Source organism: Nomascus leucogenys, chromosome 3 (assembly GCF_006542625.1).
Source record: "Nomascus leucogenys isolate Asia chromosome 3, Asia_NLE_v1, whole genome shotgun sequence".
NCBI lineage: Eukaryota > Metazoa > Chordata > Mammalia > Primates > Hylobatidae > Nomascus > Nomascus leucogenys.
In genome coordinates this window covers 117,440,857-117,460,090 of record NC_044383.1, presented here as the reverse complement: position 1 = coordinate 117,460,090, position 19,234 = coordinate 117,440,857, and the positions used below count along the sequence as shown (strand labels likewise).

General features: G+C 37.5%; 1 protein-coding gene across 3 annotated transcripts in view; it reads right to left on the bottom strand.

The window, feature by feature from the left end:
- The window catches only part of AKAP7 (A-kinase anchoring protein 7), a 156,033-nt gene that overhangs the window by 78,590 nt on the left and 58,209 nt on the right, over positions 1–19,234 (bottom strand). For 2 of the 3 annotated variants that reach the window (XM_003255709.3, XM_030809685.1), the window contains exon 6: positions 5,646–5,758. In XM_003255709.3, coding sequence (XP_003255757.3) covers positions 5,646–5,758 — 113 coding nt within the window. Of the gene's footprint in view, positions 1–4,731; positions 4,895–5,645; positions 5,759–19,234 lie in introns of all 3 variants that reach the window. The other variant, XM_030809687.1, reaches the window with a different exon arrangement.

Sequence of the window (19,234 nt, the reverse complement as noted above, 5' to 3'; positions counted from 1 at the left end):
AGAAACTTTCCATTACAATTTTGGTTCTGTATATTCAATCACCAAACAATTCAGGAACTGGAATTTCCTCTTAATGGTAGCATCAGAACAAAATTTTCATCCATATGCTCTCCTTTTCCATTCCTACCAGTGACTGTCCTATATCCCCTTCTCCACTCCTCTCAACATCATCATCATCATCAGGTCCAATGATCACCCTTCAGCCCTTACTTTTTGCATATTGAATTCTGCCCTCAAAACAAACCAGTCTAAGAGAAAGTTGCTAATAATTTTCAAAGATCATTTTTTTCATTCTAAAGTACTCTCATTTTCTGACTCTAAAACACTGCTGCGAAGAGGTGTCATGTTCATAAAACATACCTTTGTCAGTTTAAGAGCTACAGTAATAATTTGAAAGAGTCGTAAATCAGGGAAGATATCTAAGAAGCCTAGAAAATAATTTGTGATTAAAAACACCTGATCTATACATTAGGCGATCACATTTATTTTTTGAGGATATCACATTTACTTTTTGAGATCTGCATTAAGATGTTTGTTTGATTTGAAATTTGTCTTCTTCTGCCATCAAGTGTTAGCACATATTTCTAACCAACCAAGATTTGCAACATTGAAATCACTGAAACCCAAGTTCATTCAATAAGAAAAATAAGTCCAAAAAGATACCCTATAAAAAGCATGAAGCTGAACAAGTTAGCAGACTAGCTATGTCAACTAAATTCTGAAAAAACTACAAATAACCTGAACTTTAGTTACTATTTCAGAGACAGTAATTTAATATGATTTTCTAAGGCTTCATTCGATGAAAAAAATCACAAAATACAATGATAATGATTCCTTTTGATGTTTTATTATGCAATATACCCACTAGAATTTCATGAAACTAAGAATATGCAAAGCTGACACACTGACTAAATGTCTCCTTGTGTTAGAAAGATACATAATTGCCAAGAAAAGCCTTATGTTTCACAGAATCTGTCCTTAGCCTCAACTCAGCTCTCTAACTTGGGAACCAGAATACCATGCTGTCACAGAAGAAGTTTCACATCAGGACATTTGAGAGAGAGTTTCTGTATTTTCAAAATTTTGAACACAATATATTGAATGTTTAGTTCCCCACTGGGCTTTTGGTTACTGCTACTACCTGCAATTACCTGCCAACAGGTGCCTACCAGAGGACAGGACCCCGGAAGACCAGGGACTTCTGCACCAAACACTGAACACCACTGGAAATCCTCACACTAGATCTGTACGACCTCCCAGGGGGTGAACACTCATCCCCTGCACCAGCCATCTGTCCACATCTTTAATGTCAATGAGATGTTTTACCTTCATAAACAGACTGATTATAGCTCTGACTTTGAATCTAATTTTTTAAGTTGACGTGGATAACAGCTTTTCAGGTCACTTTTTAAATGACAATGACTAGCTGATTAAAAAAAATCTCAATTGGGTTATCACTACAGAATATCGCATTACACCTCCTATAGACAATAATGAATGGACCAGTTTCTTACTATCTCAGAATTTTCCTATAATAATCCAGAGCATTCCTCTACACAGCACACCCCTTTTTACCAACAATCATCATGTCTACCCTGACAACAGTAGCACCAGTACTTTAGGAGTGCATCAGTATCATACACAAAATCATTTCCACACTACCCTCTAGCAGGTCAAATTGAAACATAAGGAGGACACCACCTGGCATCAGTCTTTAAAACAGAGCATCTTAACAGGAGATATCATTTAGCTCTTTTCCAGACAGTGTCACTATACACCACCCCTCCACACCAGAAACTGAAGGAACACTCCCATGATAATGGAAAATCTTCGAGTTTTCTGAATCCGGTGGCTGCCCCTCACTTCTGCATTGCCATGGGGCACCTAACTTTGCTCATCACCATTTCTTATTACACTCCACTCACCAAGGTCCCACCATTCCTCAGAACCCAAGCAAACCAAAATGGGAATCCTCAGCATGTCAAGGGGGATACACTACATTCTGAGTGACATTAAGGTCAGTTCTATTCACTGATCTACCAGAAAAAACATGGGCTAACTGTGGAAAGCCACTTTTTACCTCTAAAATGCGATGGAACACATTAAGGTGCTGGCAAGGCAAACCCAAGGAAACCATTTTATACAATTTTAATTATAGTATACATTCTATAGTATAGATTGTATATACTACATAAAGAGTATAGTATTTTATTTACCTTTGTATGCTATAATAGAATCCTTATGTCTACTTCAATAGCTGCTTATATCATTTATATGATTTACCATAATTGACTTAAACATTTCCCTATTGTTGTGGGAGTTATTTCTATTATTTCTCTGTTATTGATAATACTTCAGTAAACATCTTTATGCATAAAGAACTTCTCTTTTTAAATTATTTCTTTAGAATAATATCAGCAGCTAGGACATCTTAAAGAAAATGAGATTTTTAACATTTTTTTAATGTCAGTTGCATAATTCATAGCTCAAAGGGCCATATCAATTTTATATGACCTCTGATAGTCTTTCTACCACAAGTTTATCCTAACAAATGTTCTTCTCATACACCACGGTTGGGAGTATAAATTGCCACTTTTGCTTGACAAGGCAATCTGAGGTATTTCTGAAAGTTTATAATGTCTAATAGCCATTGCCCTTAGAATTCCACTTCAGAGAATTGTTTCTTCGAAATACTGGCATATCCACCCAAAGAAAAGTGAACAAGGAAGTTCATAACAGCATTGTTTGTGGTACCAAAGAAACAGAAATCAACCTAATTATTCATCAAGGGAAGAATGTTTAAATTATGATAAATCAAAATAATATTGAGAGTTTTATTTCTGTTTTAAAGAAACTATATGCGTGTATGTATGTCCATATATATTTGCAGTGCATAGGAAAAGGTCTGGACGGATCTACTGGCAGTGGTTACCTAGAGAGACATTCTGTTGGGAGGAAGTGGGTTGCAGGATGGTAATGAGGGAGAAACTGTACCTTTCACTCTATAGGTCTGTAAGTATTTGAATTGTTTACAGTAAGCATATATTCAGCTAATAATTTTATAATTAAAGTAACTTTTTAAATAAAAAATAACATGTGAAATGAGTCCAATCTCCTATCATGCAAGTGGATAAAAAAAAAACTACTATTTCGCCACTCCCTTCTTTTATTTCACTATCAATCTAAATAACATGGAAAGCCAGCAATACATTCCACAATCATCTTTATTTAATGGTCACTTGCTTGTGACCATTGGCTCAATGGATGGATTCAGAACAAAAATCTAGAAGAAAATTAGTGTCGAGAGAAGAAAATAGATAGCTGGAAATATAAAAACGTTAAGAATGAGACTAAGGCACCATATATTTTCAAATAATCTACATACCAAACCACGAATTATAATAAAGTAAATAAATGAAATCCTCTTGTATGTATGCCACCTTTTCATACTGGTTTTAACCTTTACAGTAGATTTGCTGCACAAGAAACTGTTGGATATTTATTTAAGCCTGCAGGTCTTAAGTATATTCCTCTGCAGATCATCTGTATCAGAACCATATATGGCATTTACTGAACATCAAAAGCTTAGGTCCTAGGTCCATCTCTAAATCTAAGGGTAGAGGGTGGAAATCTGAAGCTTCAACAAGTACCCCGGCTGACTTGTGAATCCCCATATCTAAGATCTACTTCCTTAAACTTCCAGGAATACTGACGACTATAATAGTGATGAGAATAGACTCATTCCATAAATTAAAATAAAAAATTCTTATTTGGCTTCCTGAAAATGATAAGATCATAATTTGTTTTCTAAATATTAAGCATTCTAATCTAAATAAAATGCAATCTGATTTAGATTTTATGTACCATTCAAGCAGTGACTGTTTCTATTTTGATCACCACTCTGTGCCCAGCACCCAGTGTCTGGCACATAGCAGGCAAACAATACATATTTACTTAATTAATATGATTTGGAACAGGGAGCTCCTTACACATAGAAATGACTGCGTGAACTGGAGCTGGCCAGTGGGAGGGAGGAATGTGAGACAGAATGAGATGGGATGGGTTTTTCAGGTGCAGAGACAGTGCTCTGTAACTGGTAAGACTGTGATCTCAGTTACATCACAACCATTCCAAGTCTCATATCACTTTTCTATAGGGTAAGATTGATTCTGTGAAATTAACTGCCAATAAATCATTTAAATGCAGTTTGAAATGTTGACATATATAGTTTAAGCATTTTTTTAAAATAAATGCCCTTGGGTGCTCTCATTTCAAAGTTAGTATTATAAAGACAAAGAAACATTTTGAAATGGAGATATTACCTTCACCACTGATTGTCATTCTGTGATTAAGTTTGAAACCACTTGGAAGAGGACAATCCATTTGAAAGCAAAACAAGAAAGATAACCAGTAAAGAATCAAACTGTCAGTCTACAAGTTTTGTAAATTGTTGTCATCCCAGATTTCAAAATCTATCATTTACACCAATTATTTTTACCTAACATATTCTGGAATGATACCTAATATGGATACTACTAAATTTGTGGCAATGTAATCCAAAAAACCATGCAAGATATCTTTCTGAGATTTCCAGCAATAGTTTGTAGAAAACTCTTACCTATAGGATGGTGAGTCACCTAAACCCACGATTTAAAGGACCCAAAAGACTTTTTTGAGGACAGAGACATTAAATACAAAATGTGACAAATTTAGAAAAAAAATTCTACTTACTACTACACATGGCCTTCATTTCTAGAGCTGCAAATCAGTCTTAACTGCAGCAAAGGGTCATGGAGAGCAGGGTGCGGATAGTAATCTGCATGCCCATCTCCAAAACTCTGGTATATGAGAGCAGGCCATCAGATGTCTGAATTTGCATGAGGAACCCCCTAGGCTGAAATAGGAAACAAAATGAAGGGTGGCCTTAGGATTTTAGGAGAAATGCTCATGAACCTAGACGGAGGTCAAAAGTTGCTCCAACTTATGCGGGAAGAAGGGGTGGCCTATAAAGGCAGTAAGTCATCCTGAGACAGGGGAAGTCAAAAGACTTGTCACTTGGATTGTGCCACTGGGTTGATCATCCTTAGGGAGAAGTACTTTTAAGTACCTCCAGGAAAGGGGGTCCCTCAGTTAACCTCATGCCCAGTCCCCGGTATACCTGGTTCCAAGGCCTTAATTGAGGCAACTGCTGAAAGATGGTCTTTTGGAAACCTTGAAGAGTGACGGGAAGAGGGGTAAAAAAGCTTACCCAGTTGCGGTGAGCAGCACCAGCGTACACAGGCCAGCGGAGGAAGCTTTGAGAGCAACAGGATGCAAATAACCACAAGCAAGGATAGCAGCAAAAGTGAACTCTGGCACCACCTCAAGGCTCTTCGGGATGAAGCAGGTGAGGCAACAGTGGTAGAAATGAACGATGGCCAGACTATGCAAGAACAGCCATCGTGGCAAAGGAAGGCAAAGCTGAAACAGCCTCCATGGAAGGCCAGGAGCATCCTCAGCGTCCCTGGGAATCGGAACCAACCTGACTTGGAATCCCAGAAGCAAGAGTAGTGTCAGAGACCACAGCAATGTCACTCGTGCTCCAGACCATGCTTATGGCTGGTGTGGCCTGGTAAAACAGGCTTGCAATAAGAACATGCACTCACATTCTTACGGAGCCACGGTGATTTTGACAACTTCATGAAGGTCAAATGAGGCTTAAAACTTCTGCTCTCTCCTACCAGGATGCCTTTTTCTTGAAATGTCCTATTTGCAGTCTCTGAAGAAAATAAAGAGAAACAAAGAAATGCTACTACAGTACTTTCAGTTCTCTTTAATTGAAAAAAAAACCAGTTCAAACAATCACTAATTATTTTACAGTGAAGATTACTTTATACAACCTGTTTCAGATATTTTCTTTAAAAGAGAGAAAAAAATCTACAATGTGTATGATAACAAATGCTATATGACAGTTAAATGTCCAGTGATTTCACACCTGTGGTAAAGAACACAAAAGCAATAATTTGAAAGGGATATCTAATAAATAGAATAACTGCTGGGCTGACATGATGCTGATTTTCACTGAACATCCCAGTGGTTTTCCTGAGTATAAAAAAGGACTAGCTTATCTGAAACCCTTCATATCTCAAACTTCTGCTTCCAAGATGAAGTAGCAGAAACCTTCCCTGAGCAATAAGAAATGAACAAGGTAAGCCCTTTGATTATTCCAACTTACATCCTTGAATGCCCAAGGTCTTGTGTAAGGAAGTGAAACAGATAGAGTCCAGCCCTTTCCTGGATTGAGGGAAAGGAGCTGAAAGGGACAGAATACTTGAGAAGTGAGACCTGTACCAAGAAAATTCCAGAGCTCTTCAAAGGGTTCCCCTAGAATATTCAGCTGAGTCCTGATCAGTGCATGTGTGCAAGGAAACTACCTGAGGCTGGGGAAACACATTCAAAAGGATTAGAAGGAAGAGTGTCCAGTACTCTAACAAGAAAAGGTGAGCCCTTTGATCGTCCCAGCGTATATTCTTGAGTGTCCAAGGCCTTGTATAAGGAGGAGAAACCCAGATGGAGCCTAGGAATACTGTTCCATTAGCCAGACTGGAAAACCCCAAGATTCATGAGACATCAGGTAAAAAGAACAGTCTTGCCTCAGGAGTGGGGAATTATTAACTCTGGACTGGTACTCTTCTAGTACCACCTAGGAAATCTTAGAAGCAAGACCCAAAACAAACAAACAAACAAACAAAAAAACTATTTCCAAGTAACTTAATTGTGTACCAGAACAATGCCCAAGGATATTTATAGAAATACAAAACAATTCAGCACCCAACAAGGTAAACTTCACAATGCCTGGCATCTAATCAAAAACTACCAGGCGTGCAAACCAACTGGTCAATATGGCCCTCATTTTTGAAAAGATAAATCAATTAATCAAAAGTGACTCAGAACTGACATAGAGGTCAGAATTAGTAGATAGGACATCAAAATAGTTATTGTAACTGTATGTCCTATGTTCAAAAAGTCAAGTAGATGTTGGGAGAAAAGCTGGGTGTTGGGAGGGAAGCTGAGGCAGGGCTTGCATGTCTGACATAATGTATGACATGCTCCAAGAACATGTCCAGGGTCCAGGGTCTAAAACCCCTCCTGGCCTTTGGAATATGTCTAGACTTGCTGGCTCCTTGCTTCTAGCACTCCCATTATCTCAAGTAGTCATATGTTTCAAAGAAAACGTTAAACCGTCACAGCTGTAGCTCATTCGCTTGATACACCGCTTCCTTTCAACCCCCACATCCTCACCACCTGTTTCTTTGTCTGATCACCAATAAATAGCGTGGGCTCCCACAGCTTGGGGCCTTCACAGCCTCCATACTAGCATTGGCCCCCTGGTCCTACTTTCTCCCTTAACTTGTCTTTTCTCATTCCTTTGACTCCACCGGACTTCGTAGGCCCCACTAAGAATCAGACCCACGGCCTGGTGTTGGGTCTGATCAACCCAACAAGTAGAGACATGGAAACTATTAAATCCAAATCCAAATCAAATTTATATAGAGATGGAAACGGCAATGTCTGAGAAAAATTAACTGGATGGCAATAACAGGTGAGACACAGCAGAGCAAAATATTGGTAAATTTGAAAACAATGCAATAGAAGCCAAAATAAAACACACTAAGAAAAAGAAAACATAAAGAAAAAAGAGCAGAGAATAGAATATCAGTGAGCTGTGGGGCAACTTCAAGTTGTCTAATATGTCTGTAACTGAAGTTCCTGAACAAGGGGGAAAGAGATGGAGTTAGAGAAAATATATGAAGAAATAATGGTGTTGCAGAATAAGAACTGCCACAACTACAATGGAAAATAATCTGGGTGGCAACTATTAAAATTTAGGCTATACAAGCATTTTGAGCCAGCAATTCCAATTCTAGGAAAATACGAAGAAATAAAAGCATCAGTATACAAAATTCTATGAAAAGATATTAAAGCATTATATGAATTTGCACAAACTGGAAACAACCTTCATCAATAAATAAATGGTTGATAAATAACCATATGGCCACCATGAAGATAATAAAAGGAATTAATTAGAATTACACACATAGACATGAGAAGATGGCCATGATCCATTAAGCAAAAAGAGAGAACTTATATGGTTATTACATCTATAACATGATTCTCTGGAATATAAAAGAGAGAAATAAAGAAAATAGATGATCTATATGTTTTTATTAACATGGAAAAATAGCATAGAATACCTTGGGATGTTGGTTGAAATTAAATAGAGTTAGAGGAGACTAGAGTTATAAATATAATACATATATATGGATTGAATTGTTAAAATGAGCATATATTACTTTTGAATAAAAAAATTAAAACATAAAATAAGCACAATAACAAATGCACTCACTATACATTAACAATACAACATTGCTATGATTTCACAAGCATCAAATTAGAATGCACAAAGAGGAGGATAGAATCATTTGACATATATGTGAAAAATTCATACTTTTCAAAGATCAAGGGTAAATAAATTTTCATGTGGTCTTTTTATCCAAAAACAGGTAGGGCTAATACTATTAAGCCAATTCTAAAGACAAGAAAACTGGAACATGGGAAGAACTCGGAATTTTATCAGATAAATTTAACAAAGATATTGAAATAATTAAAAAGAATCATGCAGAAATTCTAGAGTTGAAAAATGCAGGCCAAGCACAGTGTCTCATGCCTGTAATCCCAACACTTTGGGAGGCTGAGGCGGGAGGATCACCTGAGGTCAGGAGTTCGAGACCAGCCTGGCCAACATGGTGAAACCTCGTCTCTATTAAAAATACAAAAATTAGCCAGGTGTGATGGCATGCCTGTAATCCCAGCTACTCAGGAGGCAGAGGCAGGAAAATCGCTTAAACCCAGGAGGCGGAAGTTGCAGTGAGCCGAGATCGCACCATTGCACTCCAGCCTGAGTGACAGAGTGAGACTCCGTCACAAAAAAAAACAAAAAAAAAGCAACTGACATGCTGAAGAATGCATTAGAATCTCTTAATAACAGGGCCAAACAGGCAGAAGAAAGAATTAGTGAGCTTGAGGACAGGCTATTTGAAAATACGCAGTCAGAGGAGACAAAAGAAAAAAGAATATAAAACAATGAAGCCCACCTACGAGACCTAGAAGATAGTCTCAAAGGGACAAATCTCAGAGTTATTGGCCTTAAAAAGAGGTAGAGAAAGAGGTAGGGGTAGAAAGTTTATTCAAAGGGATAATATCAGAGAATTTCCCAAACCTGGAGAAAGACGTCAATATTCAAGTACAAGAAGGCTATAGAACACCATGCAGATTTAATTCAAAGAAGACTACCTAAGGACATTTAATAATCAAACGCCCAAAGGTCAAGAATAAAGAAAGGATCCTAAAAGCAGCAAGTCAGCAAGTAAAAAGAAGCAAATAACATACACTGGAGCTCCAATATGTCTGGCAGCAGACTTTTCAGAGGAAACTTTATAGGCCAGGAGAGAATATCATGACATATTTAAGATGCTGAAGGAAAAAAATATTTTACCCTAGCATAGTATATCTGATGAAAATAGCCTTCAAACATGAAAGAGAAATAAAGACTTGCCCTGAGAAATAAAAGCTGAGGGATTTTACCAACACCAGACCTGTTCTATAAGAAATGCTAAAGAGAGTTTTTCAATCTGAAAGAAAAGGACATTAATGAGCAATAAGAAATCATCTGAAGGTACAAAACTCACTAGAAATAATAGGCACAAAGAAAAACACGGAATATTGTAACACTGTAACGGTGGTGTATAGATTAGTCCTATCTTAGGAAGAAATATTAAACAATGAACCAATCAAAATAATAACTACCACAACTCTTCAAGACATAGTTCTATAAGACATAAAGAGAATAACAAAAAATTAACAAGTGAGAAGACAAAGTTAAGGTGTAAAGTTTTTATTAGTTTTCCTTTTGCTTGTTTGTTTATTCAATCAGGGTTAAGTTGTCATCACTTTAAAATAATGAGTTATAAGATAATATTTGCAATCCTCAGGGTAACCTCAAAGCAAAAAATATACAATTGATACACAAAAAATAAAAACTGAGAAATTAAGTCATACCACCAAAGAAAATCACCCTCACTAAAAAAAAGGCAAGAAGAAAGGAGGAAGAGAAGACCACAAAACAAACAGAAAACAAATAACAAATGGCAAGAATAAGTCCTTATCAATAATAACATTGAATGTAAATAGACTAAACTCTCCAATAAAAAGACATAGAGTGGCTCAATGGATTTAAAAAGACAGGATTCAATAATCTGTTGCCTGCAAGAAACACGCTTCACCTATAAAGATGCACACAAACTGGGAAAACAAGGATAGAAAAAAGAAATCCCATGCCAATGGGAACCAAAACAGAGCAGGAGTGCGTATGATTCTATCAGAGAAAATACATTTCAAGACAAAAACTGTAAGAAGAGACAAAGAAGGTCATTGTATAATGATTTAGGGGTCAATTCAGCAACAGAAATAACAATTGTAAACATATTTACACCCAACATTGGAGTACCCAGATATACAAAGGAAATATTTTTAGAGCTAAAGAGAGAGATTCCAATACAATAATAGCTGCATGCTTCCTGGATACTTCAACACCCCACTTTCAGCACTGGACATACCTTCCAGACAGAAATTCAAAAAAGAAACCTCAGACTTAATCTGCACTATAGACCAAATGGATCTAATAGATATTTACAGAATGTTTCATCCAACGGCTGCAGAATACACATTCTTTTCCTCAGTACATGAATCCTTCTCAAGAACAGACCATATGTTAGGTCACAGAACAAGTCTTAAAACATTCAAAAAACTAAAATAATATCAAGCATCTTCTCTGGCCACAGTGGAAGAAAACTACAAGTCAATAATAAGAGGAATTTGGGGAACTATACAAATACACGGAAATTAAATAATATGCTCCTGAATAACCAATGGGTCAATTAAGAAATTAAGAAGAAAACTGAAAAAATTATTGAAACAAATGATAATAGAACTACAACATACCAACAAAACCCATGGGATACAGCAAAAGCCGTGCTAAGAGGGAATTTTATTGTTTTAAGTGCCTACATCAAAAAAAAGCAAAACTTTAAATAGACAACCTAATGATGCATTCTAAAGAACTAGAAAAGCAAGAGCAAATCCAACCCAAAATTAGTAGGAGATAATAAATATCAGAGGAGAAATAAATGAAACTGAAGCAAAATACAAAAAAAATCAACAAAATGAAAAGCTGTTTTTTTGAAAAGATAAGCAAAATTGACAAACCTTTAGCCAGACTAAGAACAAAGATAGAAGAACCAAACATATAAAATAAAAACTGATAAATGAGACATTACAACTGATGCCATAGAAATTCAAAGGATCATTAGTGGCTGCTACAAGTAACTATATGACAATAAATTGGAAAATCTAGGGGACACAAAAAAATTCCTAGACACATACAATCGATGAAGATTGAACCATGAAGAAATCCAAAACCTGAACAGACCAATAACAAATGAGATAAACGTCATAATAAAACATCTCCCAGCAATGAAAAGCTTGGGACCTGATGTCTTCACTGCTGAATTCTACCAAACATTTAAAGAACTAATACCAATCCTACTCAAACTACCCCAAAAAATAGAGGGGAGGGAATACTTCCAAACTTATTCTACAAGACCAGTATTACTCTGATACCAAAACCAGACAAAGACACATCAAAGAAAGAAAACTATAGGCCAATATCTCTGATAAACACTGATGCAAAAATCACTGAATTCAACAATACACTAAAAAGATCATTTATCATGACCAAATGAGATTTATTTCAGGGATGCAAGGATGGTTCAATATATACAAACAAATCAATGTGATACATCATATCAACAGAATGAAGGACAAAAACCATATGATCATTTCAACTGATTCTGAAAAAGCATCTGATAAAATTCAACATCCCTTCATAAAAAACTCAAAGAACTATGTATAGAAGGAACATACTTCAACATAATAAAAGCTATATACAATAGATCCACATCTAGTATCATACTGAATAAGGAAAAACTGAAAGCCTTTCCTCTAACATCTGGAACATAACAAGGATACCCACTTTCGCCACTGTTATTCAACACAATAGAAGTCCTAGCTAGAGCAATCAGACAACAGAAGAAATAAAGGGCATCCAAACTGAAAAAGAAGAAGTCAAATTATCCTTGTTTGCAGATGATACGATCTTACATTTTTTAAAAACCCAGACTCCACCAAAAACTATTAGAACTGGTGAAAAAAATTCAGTAAAGTTGCAGGATACAAAATCAACATACAAAAATCAGTAGCATTTCTATATGACAATAGTGAACAACCTGAAAAAGAAATCCAAAAGGTAATCCTATTTACAATAGTCACAAACAAAATTAAACACCTAGGATTTAACCAAAGAAGCAAAAAATTTCTATAATGAAATCTATAAAACACTGATTAGATAAATTGAAGACAGCACCAAAAAAAATGTAAAGATATTCCATGTTCATGGATTGGAAGAATCAATGTTGTTAAAATGTCCATACTACCCAAAGCAATCTACAGATTCCATGCAATCCCTATCAAAATTCCAAAGACATTCTTCACAGAAATAGAAAAAACAATCCTAAAATTCACATGGAACCACAAAAGACCCGGAACAGCCAAAATTATCCTGAGAGAACAAAGCTGGAGGAATCGTATTACTTAACTTCAAATTATACTACAGGGCTACAGTAACAAAAACAGCATGGCACTGGCATAAAAACAGACATATAGATCAATGGAGCAGAATAGAGAACCCAGAAACAAATCCATACATCTACAGTGAATTCATTTTCAACAAAGGTGCCAAGAGCATACAATGTGGAAAAGACAGCTTCTTCAATAAATGGTGCTGGGAAAACTGGGTATCCATATGCAGAAGAATGAAACTAGACACCTCTCACCACATACAAAAATCAAATCAAAATGGATTAAAGACTTAAATCTAGACCTCAAAGTATGAAACTACTACAAGAAAACAGTGGAGAAACTCTCCAGGGCATTGGTCTGGGCAAAGATTTCTTGAGTTATATCTCACAAGCACAGGGAACCAAAGCAAAAACAAATAAATGAGATTACATCAAGCTTAAAAGCTTCTGGCTGGGCATGGTGGCTCACATCTGTAATCCCAGCACTTTGGGAGGCCGAGGTGGGCAAATTGCTTGAGCTCAGGAGTTTGAGACCAGCCTGGGCAACATGGCTAGACCCCGTCTCTACAAAAAGATATGAAAATTAGCCAGGCATGGTGTTGTGCACCTGTAGTCCCAGCTACTTGGAAGGATCACTTGAGCCTGGGAGGTAGAGGTTGCAGTGAGCTGGGATCGTGCCACTGCACTCCAGCCTGGGCAACAGAGACTGTTCCCCGCCACCACCCCCCCAAAAAAAAGCTTCTGCATAGCAAAGGAAACAAAACAAAGAGACAACCTATAGAAGGAGAGAAAAATTGCAAACTACCCACCTGACAAGGGATTAATAACCAGAATTATAAGGAGCTCAAACAACTATACAGGAAAAAAATATAATAATTCAATTTAAAGATCAGCAAAGACCTGAATAGACATTTCTCAAAAAAAGACACACAAATGGCACACAGGCATATGAAAAGGTGCTAAACATTACTGATCACAAGAGAAATGCAAATCAAAACTACAATGAAATATCATCTCACCTCAGTTAAAATGGCTTTATCCAAAAGACAGGCAATAACAAATGCTGATGAGGAAGTGGAGAAAAGGGAACCCTCGTATGCTGTTGGTGGGAATGTAAATTAGTGCAACCACTATGGAGAACAGTTTGAAGGTTTCCCAAAACACTAAAAATACAGGTACTATGCAATCCAGCAATCCCACTGCTGGGTATATACTCAAAAGAAAGGAAATCAGTATATCAAAGAGGTATCTGCACGCCCATGTTTTTTGCAGCACTATTCACAACAGCCAAGATTTAGAAGCAACCCTAAGTGTCTGTCCATCAACAGATCAATGGATAAAGAAAATGTGGCACATATATATATTGGAGTGCTATTCAGCCATAAAAAAGAATAAGACCCTGTCATTTGCAACAATACAGGTGGTACTAGAGGTCATTATGTTCAGTGAAATAAGCCAGGCAAAGAAAGACAAGCTTCACATATTCTTACTTACTTGTGGAAGCTAAAAATTAAAACAATTTAACTCATGGAGATAGAGCATAGAATGATGTTTACCAGAATCTAGGAAGGGTAGTAGGAGGATATGAAAGAAGTAGGGATGGTTAATGGGCACAAAAAAAAAAAAAAAAAAAAAAAAAAAAAAACAGAAAGAATAAGACCTATTATTTGATAGCACAATAGGGTGACTATAGTCAATAATTTAATTGTACATTTTAAAATAACTGGAAGGGTATAATGGGATTGGTTTTTTATTTTTATTTTTATTTCACTAGTTTTGGGGGAACAGGTGGTGTTTGGTTGCATGGAAAAGTTCTTTAGTGGTGATTTCTTAGATTCTGGTGCACTCATCACTTGAGCAATGTACAATGTACTCAATAGACAGTCCTTTATCCCTCACCCTACTAGCACCCTTCCCCCCAAGTCCATTATATCATTCTTATGCCGTTGCATCCTCATAGCTTGGCTCCCACTTACAAGTGAGAACATAAAATGTTTGGTTTTCCATTCCTGAGTTACTTCACTTAGAGTAACGGTCCAGCTCCATCTAAGTTGTTGCAAATACCATTATTTTGTTCCTTTTTATAGCTGAGTAGTATTCCATGGTGTCTATGTACCACATTTTCTTTATCCACTCATTGGCTGATGGGCATTTAGGCTGGTTCCATATTTTTGCAATTGTGAATTGTGCCACTATAAACATGAGTGTGCAAGTGTCTTTTTCATATGACTTATTTTCCTTTGGGTCCATACCTAGTAGTGGGATTGCTGAATCAAATGGTAGCTCTACTTTTAGTTCTTTAAGGAACATCCATACTGTTTTCCACAGTGATTATACTGGTTTACATTATGGGATTATTTTTAACACAAAGGATAAATACTTGAGGGGATGGATATTCCATTTACCATGATGTGATTATTATGCACTGCATACCTGTATCAAAGTATTTCATGTACCCCATAAATATATACACCTACTATGTATGCACAAAAATTTAAAAATACAATCTAAAATCTTTCTCCCTTCTATGAAACATTTTCAAACAAATGCTAAAAGTGGTGAGTTACTTTAAGAACCATACAGCGGACATGAATTCCAGTCAACAAACTCAAGTTTGATCGTTCATTTATTCAGCAAATATTTATTGAGGGCCTAACATATACCAGGTACTGTTCTACGTGCTGAATACACAGCAGTGAGCAAGACAAATTTCCTGCCCTGTGCGCCTTCCGTATTTGTTGGTGCCACAAACTAATATATAAATGAAGGTCAGGTTCTGTTAAGTGAAATAAAGAGAATGAAAGCAGGTAAGAGTACAGAAGAAACAAGGTTCCTATTTTATATAAGGTGGTCTGGGAATCCAGCCCTGAATATGTGACATTTGAGCAGACACCTGAGTGAAATGGAGAAGAGAACCATGTGTGTATCTAGGGGAAGAGTACTTGCAGCAGAAGGAACAACTTTTAAGATGAAAGAATATTGAGTAGGTCTGAAACACAATATAAAAGACAAGGTAACTAGGGCAGAGTGGGGATATGGGGAAGTGACAGGAAATAGATTTAGAGAAGCAGGCAGAGGCTGCTAAAATCTTTGGATTTTATTCTAAGTATGATTGGCAATTTTAAAGGTTTTAGGGTAATGAAACTTATCTGTGAAAGTAACTTTATTTAGTCATCTATAGTTAGTTTTGTTTTGTTTTTTGAGACAGAGTCTCACTCTGTCGCCAGGCTGGAGTGCAGTGATGTGATCTTGGCTCACTGCAACCTCTGCCTCCCGGGTTCAAGCAATTCTTCTTCCTCAGCCTCCCAAGTAGCTGGGATTACAGGCACACACCACCATGCCCAGCTAGTTTTTGTATTTTTAGTAGAGACAGGGTTTCACCATGTTGGCCAGAATGGTCCCGATCTCTTGACCTCGTGATCTGCCTCAGCTTCCCAAAGTGCTGGGATTACAGGCGTGAGCCACCGTGCCCAGTCTACTTGTTTGTTTTTTAAGATGGGGTCTCACAGTGTTGCCAATGCTCGTCTTAAACTACTGGGCTCAAATGATCCTCCTGCCTCAGCCTCCAAGTAGCTGGGACTACATGCATACATCACCACACCTGGCTAGTCAGCTATATTTCAACTAGAATATCTGTTTCTTCCTGGTGGAAAAAATTAGACGTTTTGAAAATTCTTAGTGTTCCCTGGGACTGTACCTTTGTTGAAGAAGGTAGCTAATGGAGCGTCACAGTGTTTTAGATTGGGGGAGAGACGTGGGCAGCACTTGGGTCACTATTTGGCATCTCCTAAGACATGTGCCATGCTTGATTTCTGCAGCTGGATTCTCCCTCATTCCCATATATAAGGATTCTCTGCAACTTTGGTGTCCTCCCAGATACACAAGATTTCATCCTATAGCTTACCATACCACACCAGAGCAAGCGGGAACTCACTAGGGCTGCCTGAGGCCCTTTACTGCCTTCCTGCTCCTCTTGAGCACACAGAAACAGCCGATCCTAGATCAAGGTGGAAAGGGTCCAAACAGGTCTGAACACCATGGGACCACGTGACACATGAAACCATCCTCTCTTCTGTCACCTCCAGTACACTCTGGGAGCACAGGGAATTCTGGCTTTGCTGACTGTGTGCAGACTTCTCAGGGATGGAGCAGAGGTCACTCCTGCTTTCAGACTTATGAGGATTTCTGTTGTTTCATTCATGGGATGACAGACTGGGCAAGAACACATACTCTTGCTTGGCCTCTAACTCTCCTTCACCCAACCCAGAGTATCTTTTCTAGTATCAGGACAGGAAAAAACACATCATTATGCTTAGTTGTTGAAACGCTAAAGCCTTTTCTCTACTTTTGCTGCTGTATTCCTACTCCTCTGAAACATGAGTGTTAGTCACTGCCCAGGACGGGGCAGGCAGAGAACAAGGGATACAAGAAACACAAGGAGAGAAACTCAGTGAATAACTCAAAACAGTATCTCACCACATCTTTGAGATCTTACTGTTATTTTACTTTTACTGTGTTACTTTCTTTTTTTAATTATTATTTTACTTTTTACTAAATGCTAATTAATGTGCTAAATGTGACATTTCAATCATGGTATATAAATTTGGGGCATATTCTAAAAACCCTATGCTGGTAGTCACTGCCCCCAAATAGCTTTTTGTCTCTATTCTATGCTAATAAAAAAGGTTAAGCAATAGACCATTAAAATGCCTAGAAAACACTGGTTCTCAGTTGCAAACAACAGATGGCAACTTTGGCTGAGTTGAGCAGGAAAAGAATTCATATAAGAACACTGGGAGGGCCGAATGTGGTGGCTCAATCCTATAATCCCAGCACTTTGGGAGGCCACGGTGGGTAGATTGCCTGAGCTCAGGAGTTCAAGACCAGCCTGGACAACATGGTGAAACCCCATCTCTACCAAAAATACAAAAAATTAGGCAGGCGTGGTGGAGTGCACCTGTAGTCCCAGCTACCTGGGAGGCTAAGCTGGGTGACAGAGTGAGACTAAGTCCCAAAAAAAAAAAAAAAAAAACTAACAACACCGCAAGGACCAGAGGACCAGGCTGAAAGGCCACGAAGCCAAGGAGATATGCGCTGTCCAAAGTGCTGGTGGAGCCCAGGTCCAGTACCGATACCCCAGTGAGCATTAGGTGCCAAACCACAGACAGCACACAAAGGGCCAAAACTGTTCCCACTGGCCTTGGACTGGTAGTAGCTGTCACCGATGACACACCTATCCCAAGGATGAATTCTGCATGGTCCTTTTCTTCTTCAAGTTGCTAGCTTCTGATTCAAAGTCTGCATCAGACCAAGATCATATTTTCCTTCCCTAGCAGCAAGGAAGTCTATGAAAGAATGTAACTAACACAAGAGATTGGTATAAAAAATTTAGATGCTGGGTAGCCAAAAAAAAGAAAGACAAGTCCAGCATAAGCATGTTATGAAACAGTGAGAGTGTATTCCTAACAATTATCATTGTAATTAACTTATCAACTTAGAGTTCATATAAATTACCAAAATTTATCTTTTCTCAACTACCCTGTCATAACCCAACTTTGACCCTCTCTATTTTGGCATATTCACAACTGTTTTAAAAGAACCTCATGTTGAAATATTAGGCTGAATCATATAAAACTGTCACTTTTATGGGTCAAAAACAGTCAAGTATTAGCGATGTCTTACGGTTTTACATATGTCATGATGGACTAACTTACTATGTTCCTAAGATTTGACTGATTAGAGCATAATTTCCAAGTCTTCAAATATTTGAAGAATTATCCCATATAGGAGCTTCCAATAGCAATTTAGCAACATGTTTGTATCAACCCAGAAAACAAACAGCACAAAGGTGTGGAAGCACAAATTCATTTATTACCTGCTGAGCACCCCCTGTATGTGCCAAGCACAGTATCTGCTGAAGGCTGCACAAAAGAGACTCTAATAAGTTATTTTGGTCTCCTGGGAGGTTATAGTCTCATGGGACAGATTTCAGCACAATAAAAAGAAAGACTTTCCAATCAACATCAAAAAATCAAATTTGAATTTTTGAATTTATCAAAAAATTTGATGGATATAAGAAATGGACTTTTGTTAACAGAAAATTAAAACAGTTGGCATTTGTACTGTTCTTTACTACCTAATGTTTATTTATTATCTTATTTGCTATAACAATCTTAAATCAATTGAGTCTAAAGAAAACATTTTTCTCTTTTTTTCCTTTTTTTTTTTTTTCAAGACAGAATCTCGCTCCATCACCCAGGCTGTATTGCAATGGTACAATCTCAGCTCACTGCAACCTCTACCACCTCCCAGGTTAAAGTGATACTCGTGCCTCTGCCACCTGAGTAGCTGGGATTACAGGCATCCACCACCACGCCTGGCTAATTTTTGTATTTTTAGTAGTTATGGGGTTTTGTCATGTTGGCCAATCTGATCTCGAACTCCTGGCCTTGAGTGATCTGCCCGCCTTGGCTTCCCAACCAAAGTGCTGGGATTACAGT